The 17,479-nt window shown below is 38.2% G+C and overlaps 1 protein-coding gene across 3 annotated transcripts in view; it reads left to right on the top strand.

Annotated features, from left to right (window-relative positions):
• Positions 1 to 17,479, top strand: part of megf11 (multiple EGF-like-domains 11) — a 153,435-nt gene that overhangs the window by 96,493 nt on the left and 39,463 nt on the right. For all 3 annotated transcript variants that reach the window (XM_056254050.1, XM_056254060.1, XM_056254043.1), the window contains exons 7-9: positions 13,066 to 13,312; positions 15,437 to 15,557; positions 17,164 to 17,300. In XM_056254050.1, coding sequence (XP_056110025.1) covers positions 13,066 to 13,312; positions 15,437 to 15,557; positions 17,164 to 17,300 — 505 coding nt within the window. The remainder of the gene's footprint in view (positions 1 to 13,065; positions 13,313 to 15,436; positions 15,558 to 17,163; positions 17,301 to 17,479) is intronic.

Genomic DNA, 17,479 nt, shown 5'->3' with positions numbered 1-17,479 from the left:
CCCGCTTTGCGCGGGTGCAAAATAGGAATGATACATGCGTCAGTGTACAAAGTCATTTGCGCCGGGTGCAAGATAGGGCCCTAAGTATTATGGACCTGTGCAATAATGTTTGTTTTTCCTTTTTTAAAACTCAGGACAATGGTTATCTCTATGAACGTGGCCTTGCTAATGCTCCCAAGGTCATGATAAACAACTCACGACTGTCTTGCTTTGATTATCCTGATGCAGACATTAAAAGCCCTGAAATTCAATTAAATTCCTGCCTTTTGCCTCAGAGCATAGGGAAAGAGAAAGGCCGATGCACATTGCTAAGGCTTAATAAGATGAACAAAGGGATGGGGTTTGTGATCTGTGCATCTGAGAAAGGGCATCTAGACGATAAGTTTCAAAGGAGAGTTTTAAAGAACGTTTTGTGGCTTCCGCGATTTCATACATGTGGTACTCTTTTGCATAAACACCATGGGAATTCAAGGTTACTGTATAGGGCTGCAATAAAATAGTTTGCTGTGGATTGCCTCAAACTCTATTAAGCAAGCATAATTGTAGATTATGTGAAAAAGGTTGTGAAGATAAAGACTTAACTGCCAAAACAAAAAAACTTGTTTTCTGGTAATTGATAGATGTTAATACTTTTTCTCAGAGAATAAAGGTTCTATTTCTTGCCTAATCGACAAAATAAGTGTTTAAGCATACATCCAACTAAAACAAGAAAAAAATGTATATTAGCCTATATATTACGAATTTATTAAAAAATGTAAAAATATAGTCAAAATGTGTTACACATTTTGTTTCTTGAGTACATTTGTGTTTTTAATTGTAAAATTGTGTTTTTATAGTCCTGTTGCATTCTACATGTCACTTCTTCTTGACTCTCTCCATCATTGTCCGACTTTGGTTCGAACATATAAGGCTAAACACCGCTACTGACAATTTCAGACATATTCAGTTTGTGAGATTGTCCTTTTTTGTTGTTGTGTAGCATGGTCTTGAAGCTCCGCCCTCTTCTTGAAAGGGGGCCGGGAGCACCAGCTCATTTGCATTTAAAGGGACACAAAGATGGCGCATTTTTGCTCACCCCCAAAATGTGGCAAAAAGAATTCTTGCCGTAAAAAATTATATGTTGGGTATTTTGAGCTAAAACTTCTCAGACACACCCTGGGGACATCAGAGACTATTTTTACATCTTGTAAAAAGGGTCGTAATAGGTGCAAAGACAAATTTAGACAAATATTTCTTTGCCGTGTTCATGCTGACAACTGAGTAAGGACATCTTATGCAACAAAAACCTTACATTACATTTATTTTGTAAATATCTTGTCCAGTATTGATCCCTTTCCCCCAGTTGCACATCTACAAGAGTAAATACCAGCTATTGTGAGCCAGACTAATTTTAAGACTGATTTAGATAAGATCATTTGCTTTTGTTCATCGGGGGAATAAAAAGATTTTTTCCTCGGTCGATCAATACGGCAGCCTCTCTCTAGCAAACTTCACCATAGAATGAATGAATCAGATTGGCTTTTTTTTTTTTACATTCTATTTGTCTTCTCATCAGACATCTGCAACTCTATCTGTCATGAGGGGTTTAACAAATAACTGCATTGGGAGTCTTGTGATTGCCAGTTGTTCTTAATACCAAGCGGTTTTATTGCCATGCAAGAGATCATGACTAATAATCCATTAACTCTCAATCTAAAACTTCCCCAGCAACAAGCCTTTTTTTCTTCAAATCTATTTTTGACTGCAGTTAGAGAAAGAGATACACAATTGATTTCTCAGGGAGTCACTGATGTATACCTTTGACTTCACTGTGACTTTGAGAATCCACAGGAATAATTCATAGGCCCTGGTGAGTTCCCAAAGACGAGAAGAACAAAACTGCATTCAGAGATCTCGCCGCTCATTCCGGATAATTCTGCGCCTCTGAACCTGCCAACCTTTTTCCGGAGAGGCTGCGACTCTCCTGAGGGTTTTTCATGTGACTGTTGAGTGGACGAGAGAGGAGAGGGAGAGCTTTGATTGACACACATTGGCCACTTCACAGAACCCTCAGAGCCCGACCACAGAAGTTGTCTCTTCATTCCAAAGCCTTTTTTGGCCACTGAGGTTGTTCCCTTACCTCCACTCTTGCCGCGCCAGCCACTATGCTAATGAAGCCTTAATGTGGTCCTTGCTTAAGTGGGCAGCTCTCTGATGGAGCTCAAGTGGCAATTTCCTAAGAACCCAATATTTCTCAAAACACCTTAACTCTCAGCATTAAAATTTTAAAGGGCTGTTTGCATTGGTTATAGATGATTTAAAACAACCCACTTGTTTAATCCAACGATGACAACATTTAATTGCTTACAAATGCAACAACAGAAATGGCTGTTTTAATTCAAGCCTAATGTTGATGATGTAAACACATGAAGTCATGGTTGCAAAGATAATGTTCTTTCCCACGCAAACTGATTCACGCAGAAAGCGATGCACTCTGACCCTCAATGATGGAGCACGTCATTGTTGTTCTCCTGAGTCTGTCCTCCATGTTTAATCTCCATGGCTCTGGTGGGCAGACGGCCACCTGCCGAGAATCGTAAACCCTTGCAAAGATTTATCTCCTTACGATGAACATTAGCATAATGTCAGATCATTAAAAGCCAATTATACTGATCTGTGTGTGTACGTGCGATGAAAAGTGTTGGGAAAGTTTCTTGGAACAAAAAATTTCGGGTTTTTTCGCTGTAGATTTGGGATGCTGATGTGGCACTATAACCAGGGGCGCTCGCAGAATCTCGAACCATGGTGCTCAGAAGAATGCCCCCAAAGACCACAAGTCTTTTCTAATGTATTTACAGAAGAATGGTAATTGTGTGAAACAATGAACCGATCAATTCTCATGCACATATATCGTGTTGGTGAACAAACTGCAGGGTAAAGCTATGAAGTGTAGAATGTGGAGATGTTTTTCTTCTAAAAACATGTTTAAAATAGATTTCATACCCCCGAGAGACATTAATTATCTATTGTAAACCATTCACAACATTTGCAAAATCTTCGAGACAAATTATTTATCATTTTCATTTTGATTCCACAAATTCTGTTTCGTAAATTAAGACTTCTTCATTGTGCATGCAATCTAAGTAGTATGAGATTTCCTGCAGCCACTGATTTACTATCTCAATTGTAGTTCTACTTTGTGTAGAAGATCCTATAACAGCAGTCACAGGCAACTTTATTCCCACAGCAGCAGTCAGTGGATTGTGTGAGATAATTCACCATGCATTGTCTATCACTAGCATTTGTATTTGCCTGTTAGTAGGCACATGCATATATACAGTACGTGTATAGGGCGACTTTCTATTAGCCTTACACCATCTATTTTTGAAAATATTTGTTTTGTATGTCGATTGGCATGTAGATAATGTAGAAATTACATTTAAAGATGATTTATATATGAAATTATGAAATTATGGTGCCTTCTGCCTGCACAAGTCAGGATGTCACTGCTATAATAACTGTCATCCTTCCCAACATACCAATGCATTGTTAGTGTGAATCAATTGAAGAGGAAACACCAACATGTTTTGCTGTGATAGCTTGCTATTTCGACTCACTCTTCTGTGCACGCTGTATATAGGGCTTTTGTATACAGTATACTGCCAGCACCTGCAGAATGAGTTCATGCTCCGTAGACTAGCAGCAAACTCGAGGAAAGATATATAACATAACCTCATTTCTGTCCTCCCCCCTTACCAGTTTTCCGCAGGTGCAGATGCCATGGAAACCCATAAAGCATTGGCAGTGTAGGTCAGGAGAGATCTTCATTCTACATTATTCTGTCATTGTCCATGTCCACACATGAGTTTTAATTGCCTTATTTTTGAGTCTTCATTTCTCTTTTTATTTGCTTTGGCATAATGGTCAAGTGGTTCTAGTAATTGATTCATAACGAGCAGTCTTATGGTTTACAAAAAGGCACATATGCAAACCAAGTGAAAATTCCCCAGTACCAGAGAAAATGGCTTCTTTTTCTTCTGTTTTTTGCTTATTGCTTCTGGTACAGTATGTTTTTTAACTACAACCTTTTGTTTTTTTATGTTTTACATATTAGAGAACTCTATAGCTGTCCTTCACACCAATAAAATTATCCTTAAGTTTTCAGATTGTAGCTTTGCAAGTTTGGTGTGATGGGTGGCCATGCTTTTTGATGAATGCATTGTTATTGGTTATGCATCATAGCTGTTTTCAGACACTGGGTGGAGGAAGGGCTGCAACTGTCACCACATTGTAGCAACTTCATAATTAAACATACATCACAAAGCACCATTTTGTGTGTCAGACCACTGGTGGGCACACAGCCGCTTATTGACCCGTGCTTGAACTATGTGGTTTACTGCCCCCTGGTGAAAGAGTTTCACTCTTTGAGGTCAGGAATCAAAGCTAACGTGATCATGACAACCACTTGGCCCAGATCGGGATATATAATAATCTAAAATAATGATGTATGCTGAGTGAAAAACTGTTTAAATTGGCTTTAAATCACTTAATCTATGTGCTCTATCATCAAAATCTAGAATTGGTGTAGAGTAGAGTCACACTCTTTCTCGTATGTGGATCACTCGCCTACATCTGCCGGGCCTCTCCATCATCGACCCTCTGTCACGGCCCCTGGCACCATCTACTTCATCCTAATTAGAATTAATAATTGAAAATAGGAAATCGATGGGTGCAAATTAAGCGCAGCACGAGTGGGCTTTATTGGGTTGACATTGTCTCAAGAGCAGCGATTGTTGGTCACTGCTCATCTCACATTTGTCTTGTGCATCTCCATCTCATGCATCTCTTTATTTCGCGTCGTTCCTTTCTGGTTAGAGAGATGTAAAACAGGCTCTTTTCGTGTTCATTGGCCTCGTGGCTTAGAGAATAGCTTGTGTTTTTCCCAAGGGAGGAGAGGAAGATAGAATTATTAATTTGGTAAAGCAACGGCCCGTGTAACAATCTGCTGAGTAGGACACTTCTGACTTTTGTTGAATAAGCTACTGGTTTGCTGCACTAGGTCATGGCTTTTCTCAAATTATTCAGGAGCGTGATAATGACCCAACTTGTGCCTGCCTGATTCACTTCTAAGATCCCTTCACCCTCCACAAAAGATGATGCCATCGGATAGTGCCGTCCTGCAGTTTTGCTGTTTTTGCTCTTGCACTGTATTGAATAGAAGGTGACTTCTCATGGCTGATATTGATCTGAGTTCACATCCTAGATATATCTCGAACAAATGACCTAGTTGTATCCACAGGGGGAGTGTCTTTTCGAGACAGTGATTAGTCAGTGCTTAATTTGATATAGATGTCTCTAAACAACCTTCTGTGAAATACAAGGTGTTTAAACAGTTGAAAGAGTTTAGTGGCCCGTAGAGGTTAGGTGATTTGCTTTGGGTTTCTCTTTGGCCATGTTATATTGGATATCATTTAGCATTACATCTTATTATACAGTACATTACTTTTCAAAAGTTTGAGGTTCAGTAAGATTTTATGTTTATGAAAGAAGTCTCTCATCAAGGTTTTAATTGATAAAAAATACAGTAAAAAGTAATATTGTGAAATATTATTACAATTTAAAAGAACTGTTTTCTATTTTAATATATCTTATATATATTGTATCATATATTACTTTGATGGCAAAGCTGAATTTTCAGCAGCCATTACTTCAGTCTTCAATGTAACATGATCTTTCAGAAATTATTATAATATGCTGGTTTGATGCTCGGGAAACATTTCTTATTATTATCAATGTTATAAACAGGTGTATTCTTTGATGAATAGAAAGCTAAAAGAAAAATAGTAAAAAATGTAAACGTCTTTTTTTAATCAGTTTAATGCATGCTTGTTGAATGAAATTATTAATTTCTTTAAAAACAAATCTTACTGACCTTAAACTTTTGAATAGTATTGCATAAAGCAATAATATTTGTAAAACTATTAATAATTCTTTTCTTTTTTTTTACTAATAAAAGTGCCAAATCAGATATTTAATCTGTTAACATGTACAAGTTTGTTAATTAATGACAAAATGTTAATTAACTGCAGATACTGTAATACATCAAAAAACAGTACAGTAAAAGTCTTTACATGTGAACTATTATGTAGCATGAGTCATAGCGTAAAAAGATAGGACATCAGCACATCAGCACATCCTTACGCTGTGTGTCTCCCCTGAGGCTTTGGCTGGCAGGTCCCATGCTGTTCCTCTCAACTGGGGAAAAGGAAACATGTAGCAGGGGCTTGTCTGAGATAAATTAGAGTAGGAGGGACGCCCCGGTCCGTTGAGGCTGCCTGGCAGCTGCAGTACAAGCGCTCCCCCCTCTGATATTATAACTCAGCACTATCCACCCCACATGACTATTGGCAGTTCCTACTGTATATTTAGAATAGCATCCATCAGCTCCCCACCCCACATAACGTATCCCAAATTCCCTAATGTATCCCTAATTCATTCTGTAGCAGTCGGCTCTTTCAGCGCACAAATAAATAACATAGTGATAAGTGTCAGTGGAGCTCTAGAGGGCCCAGTGGGCCATTTCACGGTGAGAGTATTGGCAGCTTTTACAACTGTACGTTTAAAAGCATGTCCAGGAGACATTTATCATCCTAGTGTACTAAATAATCGTCATTTAAAAAAAAAAAAAAAAAAGCTATATTTGTAAATGTTTATCAAAGAGCTTTAGCCCTGTTCGTCTGTTGCAGGCATTTAAATGCGCATGCAGCGAAACAGGAAACATTACTAGAGAAGTGCAATTACTGAACAATAACTCTTTTCAACTGGTTCTTTTTAGTGAATCAAAAGCATGCACTATATATTTTTTTGCTTCACTTAAAAGGAATAGCAGTCACGATTCATGATTTTATCACAATTCTATGTTTATGTTAATTTCTATATTTACTAATACATTATTAAAATCAAAAGTTGTATCCTTTACCAGTAGTTAATGCACTATGAACTAACTTAAACAAACAATGAAGAATTGTATTTTTATTAGCTAACATTAGCAAAGGTTAATAAATTACTGTATATAAAAATATATTTCTCATAGTTAATGTTAACTAATGCATTAACTAATGTTAACAGTTGAGACCTTATTGTAAAGTGTTACCCATTCAAGTAAGAAATTGAATAAACAAATATAACTTCACAACATAAATTACACATTGATTCTTATTAAAGCTACTGAAATTATTCAATGAAGAGCAGTAAGTGATTTTCAATTTGTCTTTTTTTGATCAACATTAATGACAAGCGGCAGCATCTGTTTTAGGCTGCTGTCACTTTAAGACCTCATGCACAGATCTAATATACAGACACGCATCAGAATTCTTGATGTAATTAAAAAGATTCATGCACAAAAAGGAGACACTATGAGACGAGAGAGCACTGTGCAACGACCTTGTTGAACTTCTAAAAAGGCTGTAATTAAAAGTTCTTAGTCAACACAATTTAAAAAAATATATATATCATTTTAATTCATTAAAAAAATTAAAAATAAAACTGAATAATATTTTTTGAAATTTGGCAATCCCTCTTCATCTTCCTCACTATACAGGATATCTGTCAGGTAATAAAAATGCAGTACCCATTGTTTAAAAAATCTATCCTTGCAGCCTTGCAAATCCAATCAGTCAATATTTCTGTGTATAAGAACCTTCACTTATTTCTCATTGGACAGAATATTTTTAGCAGTGCACATTTGGATCAGCCATTTGCTGTATATTTTAACACTGTATCTTTTATGGCACCATATACTTTAATTTACTCTTGCCTTCTTTGAAGCGGCACACTGTTTAACATTTTCTGGCTTAATAAGGTTTCTGTATAACCTGTGCTCTGAAGAACAAACTCATCTGGCACAAAACAGGTCTCACTCTAACCGTCATCAGGCATGGAGTCGGACTTGAGTCATGTAGCATACAGAGCTATGACATTGACTCACAGTAATTAAGACACTCTGTCATGTAGAGACAAACTCCCATTCTGTATTCATCATGGCATAGCAGAGATGAACCCAAACAGAGGAGTTCAGCTGCCAAGGTTTGGAATCTTCATTTATCTGGAAGTTTAATTGTCTGGATGCACTTCCTCCAGTCATTAACCACAAACGCTAAAACTTGGGTGAGAGGGGTTGACTGAGTCTTCCCCTCCACCGCTGGAGCTTTAATTAAAGGAGTAGAATGGGCTGGACTGGTTGCAAGGAAGTAGTAATTGGCCCTAGAGGCATTGTGTGCTGTGATATAGTCAGTGTAATCACACTCTTGTACAGTGCTTCCTATTACACTATCTGATTCACAAACCCTTGGCCCTGTTACAAACATCTAGATGGCTACGTTCCATCTCTTGGATGATATAAGGGTAAATGGCAGGTTGGCAAAAGATTGATATATTGATTTAAAACTAGGCACAAAGTATATAAAAAATTTGTATATGCCATACTTGACTCATGCATGTGATAAAGATAAAGAGCGTCTTAGGGTTAAGTCTCGTTCCCTTCTCAGGGAGCTGGGTTTCGAGGGAACCCAGCCCTGCATCAGATGCTGATGCTATGGGGACTTTAATAGGACAGCCAATAGCCTAGAGCAGTGTTTTCTAAGTCCACAGTACTAAGTCCAGCATAATAAGCTGATGCAGGCAACTAATGAGATATTGAGTCGCATGCAGCAACTCTACATATCTTCACACCAGCTTCTAGTAAGCGCTAAACCGGAGGAAGTGTGCGAGACAAAATCCTGAGCTTTTATGTATACAGCCTTAATGAGCTGGAGAGGGCGACAGATAAGAGAATGGATCGCTAACCACGATACAGTCCACCTCTGCTCTGGCAAAGGCCCGCACTGACCTTTGACTAGCCTGAGAATAGGCACTAACCCATTCACAAGGAAGCATAGTCCTGCTTTAATCCCCAATATGATGAATTCAGTGAGGTTTTTAGATGAGAGGGTGGACCGCTTTCTGCAACTTAGTCCATCTCAACTCTCATCTTCCAACCTTTACAGTAAAAAAAAAGAGAGTATACTTGAACCAACCCATTCAGAGAGGAGCAAATAGCCTCTTTTTTTAAAAAACCAATCTGATAAATCACCCAGCCTCACTCGAGTCAGATCAGGTTTTGGCTTCCTACTGGCACAGCGCCTCTGCCCCCTACTCCTTGGAGGGGGGCGGGGGCAGCCACACTCTCCTTCTGACCTTCACTCCGGGAACTAGTTCCTGGCGTAGGGTCAGAGGGGCCAAAAGGAGCTTGGAAACCGGAAAGGAATACATTTCCTGAAGGCCATGGACTGCCTTCTTGCCTCTCTGAAATTTTCCACCACAGTCTCAACGCCAGTTCCGAAGTCCCCTGAGGACGAGACTGGTCCATCAAAGAGAAAATTATTATCCCTCTCCCCTATGCCCAATAAGTTCAGCCACAGATCCATCTCTGTCGCCACCATAGCAGCCAAAGAGCTGCCAATGGCATGGGCCGTTTGCTTAGGGGCCCAGAGGACTAGATCTTTGGCTGAACACAAACACATCACTACCTCATGAGACAATCCTTGAACTTTTCTACTTATCTCTTCTACTCATGGCTAGCCGGAATAGACCGCAGAGTGGGCTTCCAGATTGGGCATGAGAGCCACGGAGCTAGCGGTAACTCCTCTGCCAGCTCCCTACAATTGTATTCGTCACTCTACCTCAGCAGACATGGGGTCTTAACCGTGAGTTGCAGACGCTACGTTACCATCTCTTGTGAAGAGAGAGAAGCAGCGAGAAAGAGCGGGTCCAAATCTGCCTCAGACACAGGTCGGGTCTGATATTAGTGGCTTCTGGTCTTGGGTAATTTAGAATAAATGTGCTTTTACCGAATGGATCCGAGAAGACACAAAGTTCTTTTAAACTATGCCAACTTCCCTTTAGGCATTTAACAATATTTTATTATTTAAAACAAAAACATATTAAAAAATTCTATGAAAACGTTATTATCTCATGTTTTCTAAGTTATCTCTGAATCCACACTTTAGGTAAATAACTAAATAAGTATAATTAGGATTTTTTTATTGGACGTAATGAGGTTACAGTGATGATGAGTGATTGTGTGTGTGTGACAAAATGTGTGTGTGCTACCATCAAGGCTATCCTCAGACAAGAAATGTATTCTTAATAAAAAAAAGACAGCGTAAGCAGGGCTTCCAGATTCCACAGGAGTGAGATATTTAGTCTTCATAGAAAATACAACAGTTTAGACTTTGGAAGTCTCCCTAATTAGCCTTTTGTGACGTTCATGTTTATTTAGCTATGCACACAGCTCTAGGCAGAACGTGGCACCAAAACACACACAGTATTTTTCTTGTCAGCCTTAATAATTTTTGAATCAGGCCTGCAGCTGAAAGGATTTTACTTGTTTTGTAATAAGGCTCGCCGCGCTTATGGGAGAACTTCAAGTGGCAACATTACGGATTCTCACAGGATTGTGCATGGCGCTACCCTGCTCTGAGGTCTTTCCCAACCATCTGATCAGATCAGGCCATTACATTTTCCTGCTTAGCAAAGTACAGTACACAGACGCACGCTCACAACTCAGTCCTGATGCCTTTAAGTGCAAGTTTGTTGCAAAGAAGAGCATGGGTTGTCTCCCCAAACACACCCTTTGATTAGCCTGTTTGTGCAATCCTGAGCACTTTTAATAGGGGCTGTGTTACAGGTCGGCCGTTTGGTGTACTTATAACATTGAATCTCTGCCAACACACAAGATCCATTGCCCCAAAGGAGGCTTCATCCACTCTTTACTCATCTCTTCTCATACTTATGGAAGCTTTCTTTCAGATACTTTAAACACAGAGAAATAGGGATAACACTGTGTGTTTTACAGCCTTGCCCGTGGCACCACATGATCTTTGACTCTTTAATCATGGCTAAATGCTGTCAGAAGGCCTGCAGTGAGAGACTGTCTACGGCAAGTCTGAATCTAAACGCAGAAGAGACGGGCCGAGATAATGGGCTTTAGGAGGAAATGTGCTGAGGCGTCTCGCTGCGGGGGGAAAAGAGGCTTTGAGTCTTCAATGGCAACATTTTGTGCTGCTTCTGAGCACCAGAGAAAAGGACTTCTGCAAATTAAGCTCTGTCTAGATTTCCACTTTATTTGTCCTCCTCCGCAATGATTCAGAATGGCTGCTGATGAAGAGGCCAGGCGGACTCTGAGCCAACGCGAAGTGAATTTGCCATGTTGAATGGGAGGGGAAACTGTTTGCGTCCCAGTATGAGGCTTCTTTGAAAGTGAAGCGCTCACTTTGGGGCTGATGGGGAGTTGACGAGATCCGGGGGCCGGTGAGAGAGGCAAACAGTGGATGTCTTGTGTTTTTCTGCTCTTTTTCTCTCATCAGCGTGGGAGAACTGAGAGAAGCGTGATGAGTGCTGATTGACTGCGAGCGGAGCAGACGATGAGCGGCTCATCCATCTTCGCTGACCTCCTGCAGGTTTCCTGCCTTTAATGTGCCCTGGTCATTTGTGTGGTGTGAGAGCTCAGTCGACAGGAGAACTCGTCCATGGCAGATTTACTCAAATCAATAGCGTGCCTCCTGCCCTCTGTGAGCTACTTAATGCGCCCTACGTCGCACCTCCTGGGAAAGACTCGCCACAGCGGCAGGATGTTCCATGACCCCCCTCTGTGCCAAGCTGTCTTCTCTAAGTGCTGATCATCCACCTCATGTTTGTCTAGCATAGACAACGGATGCTGGTGTCCAACAACACACAGTCTTCATTAGGGCTTTATCCACTTTCAAAACAGCTTTCTGAGCTTAGATAAATGCCCGGTAGCTTAGTAGTTAAATATGGACTGGTTTGTGAGGTTAAACGGATTGTATGCTTGAAACAATTGAATGAAACCATCATCTAAATGACATAAATGTACTCTACCATTCAAAAAGTTTGGGATAAGTGGGTTTTTTGAAATTATGTTTTTGAAAGAAGTCTTTGATGCTCACTAAGGCTGCAGATATTTGATTAAAAATATAGAAAAAACGAATAATGTGAAATGTTATTGTAATTTCAAATACCTGTTCTATTTTAATTTCTTTTAGAATGTAATTTATGTATGTGATGGAATGAACAGGTGTATTTTCAGCATTAATTCCTCCAGTCTTCAGTGTCACATGATCCTTCAGAAATCATTCTAACTCTAATAATTGATTTGAGGCTCAAGAAACATTTATTTTTATTATCAATGTTGAAAACAGTGTGCTTGTGCTGCTTAATACTTTTGTGGAAACTGTGATGCATGAATAGAGAGTTCAAAAGAATAGCATTTGAAATCGAAATCTTTTGAAACATTGTAAATGACTTAACTGTCACTTTTAATATGTCCTTGCTGATTAAAATGATTAATATCCTTAAAAAGCCAATCTTAATGACCTCAAAACTTTGAACAGTAGTGTACAGTATATCAGAAATGATGCAGAAAGAAAGTTAGCAGTTAGCACTGATTTTGAGGTGAGGGAAACCACAAGACCTCTCAGAATCACATAAAATATCTCCAGATGCATGCAGTAACATTTATGCAAGAATGTACAAAATCTATGTCTATGGTGGTTTTGGCCCTATTTATGCTAGCTAATGCCTAACACCAGAATGACTGAGTCGGTCTTTTATAGCATCTCTGGGTCACTTTAGGTGCTTTTGCAAGATTAGCTCTTTGCAATTTCACCCATTTTATTGATAGCGTTTACATTAGCTTGTTGATAATTTAAAGAGAATATATGAGGGGATGTAAATAATCTATGCTTCAGCTAATCCCCACTCACAGTGGGATTCACTTGTATTGACAAAACACTGTACAAACCTGTATACTTCAGCATATGTTCTGTAATAAAATTCTATGACTTCACAAATCTTGTGTATTGGCAATTCCAGGATTACAGTTCACCGGTTCACAACCTGTTGCTCAGAATTTAATACAACTGAGTCACACTGATCAGCGAGAGTTTCCACCGTAACTCTAACTGGAGTATGGTGGCAATTTAGTTGGCTGGTGTAAAAAAGCATCCTTTCTTCTTCTTTGTGTATCAGGTTGTGAAAGTGGCCACTGGGGGCCCCACTGCAGCAACCGCTGTCAGTGCAAGAATGGGGCACTGTGTAACCCCATCACAGGAGCCTGTGTCTGCACAGACGGCTACCAAGGCTGGCGCTGTGAGGATCAATGTGAGCCTGGCTACTATGGCAAGGGCTGCCAGCTGCAATGTCAATGCCTCAACGGTGCCACCTGCCACCACGAGACAGGGGAATGCATATGTGCACCAGGCTACATGGGCCCCATGTGAGTACCAGAGATAAAACAGGTTGTCAATATAGAGATATGAAGGTTGATATGTCTTTCCTGAAATATATTCTTTAAATAGAGGAGACAAGGTCAGTTGTAACTCTAGTGAAAAGGGTAGGTTTATTTTTGAAAGTCAATTTCTGTATAGGCCCATACCTCTTGACTGCAAAATAGCTATTCAACCTTTTCTTCCATCTCTGCCAAGGAAACACACATTAACCTTTTATGACATGTTCTGTTGTCACAATGGGAACCTGCCATTAAATATTCAGTTTTTCAGCTAAATAAACAGTAAAATAGTTATGGTTAGGGGTGTAACAATATATCGTGCCACAATATATCGCAATACAAAAATGCAACAATACGTATCGTGGATAGTGACAATATCGTGGATAGTCGCCCCCCCCCCCCCCCCCCCCAAAAAAATTACTGTGTGAGAAAAAAGTTTTCAGAGTTTTAGTGTAAGTACTACAATAAACTACTATATATAATGTTGATTATAATGTATAATAATGCAATGTGGGAATATTTGTGGGTCCTGATTATGCCAAATATCTGATGTTACCAGTAAAAAGTGGCCGACATTATTTTAAATACATCTAGTCAGTGAAAGAGTGCAAGCATATTCATCTAAAATAATTCTGTATTTTCAGCTTCAGAATCATGAATATTTTTATTCTGGTGTCTCCATTGTCCTTGGGTTACAAGCCTATTCATTTAAACCCACAATGTAATATAAAATTTTGCATTTTAATCAACAATACATTTTTTGTTAACTTTTTATCATATGTCTTGGAGTATCGCAATAATATCGTATCGTGAGTTCAGTATCGTGATATGTATCGAATCGTGACATGAGGGTATCGTTACACCCCTAGTTATGGTACAAAACATTTAATGAAATATGGAAAAATATACAAGATAACGTACAAAAATATAATTCATGGAAAGATTCCAAAATACATTAACTTTTAAAAGTTTGGGGTTAATAAGATTTTAGTTTTTTATTTAAGAAATGTATATTTTTATTCAACAATTGATCAAAAGTGACAGTAAAGACATTTATAATGTTCCAAAAAAATTAAATGCTGTTTTTTCTACTTTCTGTTCATCAAAAAATCTTAAAAACAATGTTTTCAGTTTTCATAAAAATATTAAGTAGCACAATTGTTTTTAACATTGATAATAATAAGAAATGTTTCTTGCGCACCAAATAAGGATATTAGAATGATTTCTGAAGGATCATGTGTCACTGAAGACTGGAGTAATGGCTGATTAAAATTCAGCTTTGCCATCACAGAAATAAATTAAATGTTAAAATATATTCAAATAAAACAAACAAAAAACTGTTTTTTACATTGTAATTATATGGCACAATATTACTGTTTTTAATATATTATGGATCAAATAAATTCTGCTTTCCTGAGCATATTAAGAGACTTATTTCAAAAACCTAACATTTTACCAACCCCAAACTAAAGTGTATCATATTTTTATTTATTTAATATTCTTTAAATATCAGTTCTTTTGCGGCAACAGAAATTGTAATTGATAAAATGTTTAAAATTATAACAAAAAATATGGTATATATATATATATTTTCTTTTATATATATATATATAATTTTATACATAATATACATATAATTTTTTTATATTCTTTAAATATCAATTCTTTTGGGGCAACAGAAATTGTAATTGATAAAATGTTTAAAACCCTTAGAATGTGTGCTACTGTGGTCAATTCACCTATTTACCCAAAATTCATTGGAAAAATGTGAACAAATATTGCAGTTTGGAGGATACAATTTGAACTAGGTGTTAGAAACCAACAAAGAAAGAGATTTTTAACCCAAAACCTTCTAGGTACCCCATGTGACAACTAGCCCCAGTCTCCCATACTGATCTACATTCGATGTACTTATTCTTTATCTATATTCATTGTTAGCAATGGCATAGTGGAAATGCTGTGAAGTACTTGTGAGGGTACTTAAAAGAAATGTGTTTTTTTCTTTCTTTCTTAAGTATTTGTTCTAAAGTCTTTGAACATTCTTGTGTTTTATGTTGCAATCCTTTGCAATGGCTGCCTGAGTTTCATGTTTTCGCTCTTGTGGTTCGGCAGCTGTGGAGAGCGCTGTCCCTCTGGAAGTCACGGCCCACAGTGCGAGCAGCGCTGCCCCTGTCAAAACGGAGGAACCTGCCATCACATCACTGGAGAATGCTCCTGCCCTGCTGGATGGACGGTAAGATGCTGCACTCAGAGGGACCAAAAGGGTGGAGAAGTGAGGGACAAAGAGAAAGTGACAGAGAGAATAAAAGATAGAAAAGAAACAGAGGGGAATAAAGATGAGGAGACAGATGATAAGGAATGAGGGGCAGCGAGTGAAGGAGAATAAAAGGGCAAGATACTGAAACGACCGAAGAGGTGAGTCACACTTAAAGGAAAGTAAGAAAGGAGAAGAGGGAGTAATTAGGAGAAAGGCAGGGTTAAGTGAATGGAGGGAAGGTGAAAGAGTATAAAAGGTAAATGAAGAAGGGGTGGAGGAGAATCTGAATGTAGATACTTGCACAATCCTAAAAGGGGAAGAAATGACACTAATCTGAGTCTCGCAGAGCGGCTGAAGTTATTATTTAAGAAGCAAATTGTGTGAAGTTTGCTGAGTCTCATTATTGCTCTTTTTCCATCATTTTAAATTCGTAAAGAGGACACATCAAAAACACAAGTTTTCTTTCTCTTCTGAAAAGAGTTCAATGCGCTACAGTATGTAGACACTATAATATTCACAAAGCAGTTCATTCAAAACGTTTATTAAACTAAACTGCAAAAAATGGTCATTCAGACATCAACCTCAGAACTGTGAGTACAGTAGCATACTGTATACATATCAGCGCCTATTCAGTGTTGTAAGGAACCTCGGCCTGTACCTTTAACGGTCTTAAAGGTACAGCAGCATAGACTGGATCAGATAGGAGGTCGTAAGTGATCATGCAAAACTTTCAGCTTTAACTGACATAAGTGGCTACAGATATATTGAATATGGCCTCTTTTATAGGGCCACACATACTGTGTTTTTCTATAATTCTATACATGTCTATCCATGTCTACATACATTTTATGTATGATTGTTTATCTTTATGGATGATTCTATATAATGTGTGTTCACTCAAAATCATGTATTCCCTCGTGTATTCCAAATCTCAATGGCTCAAGAAATTTTATTTTGAAAGTTGTTATTTTAAGTTTAAAGAATGTATTGGCTACTCGTTTCAAAAAATAAAAGCGAATGTCCTTTCGAGCTCCAAAATGACAACTAAAAAAAAACTACTATAAAGTTTTAATAATTGTTCTAATCCTATTAGAATATCAAAGGTCACACAACTACAACATTAATGACACATATGAATAATATTGTTTGAATCACTTTAAGAATTTTTTTTTTCGGCTGATGAACAATAGAAACATTGACAGCCAGTCAGAATCCACCCGACTTTAAAGAGCTTTTAAAGAGCATTTAAAGGCACAAATGACAAAACTGCCGTGTGCCTATAATAAACAGAACATTATCTTGTGTTGGTGTGGATGCCAACATAGATATCATTATGATGAACTTTTCTTGGTTTGAAAAGGGGAAGATTGTGAATAATAAGTAAATAATAATGACTAAGGCATTTCTCTCTTTGAAAGAAAGAAAGTCATATGGGTTTGAAGTGGGAGTAAATGATGACAGAATTGTCATTTTTTTATTGTAAGTGAATCGTTCCTTTAAATTAGTCCATCTTCAGTGGTCATTCTGAATGGACTTGATCTGATTCTCAAATGTGAATTTTCTCTGCTCTCTTACTCGACAGGGGTCTGTGTGTGCCCAGCCATGCCCATTCGGCAAATATGGGATCAATTGCAGCAAGGAATGCTCATGCCGCAATAGAGGACTGTGTGACCACATCACAGGACAGTGCCAGTGTATGGCTGGATACAGTGGCCACAGGTAAAACAGATACCCAATTAGTGAAAATCAGTTCTGATCTTATTTCTGTTATTATTCCTCTGTGTTATTAAAAACTATACCACAAAAGCAGTTTGTTTCCTAGCATGCACAATTTGGGTCTGAATAATTGATTAATTGTTTTTTTTTACTGCTCTGTGTTTGTATTCCCTATGTCCACT

The sequence above is a fragment of the Rhinichthys klamathensis genome, unplaced genomic scaffold, assembly GCF_029890125.1.
Source record: "Rhinichthys klamathensis goyatoka isolate OS25496 unplaced genomic scaffold, OSU_Roscu_1.1 h1tg000005l_1, whole genome shotgun sequence".
NCBI lineage: Eukaryota > Metazoa > Chordata > Actinopteri > Cypriniformes > Leuciscidae > Rhinichthys > Rhinichthys klamathensis.
This window is presented reverse-complemented; position numbering and strand designations above follow the sequence as displayed.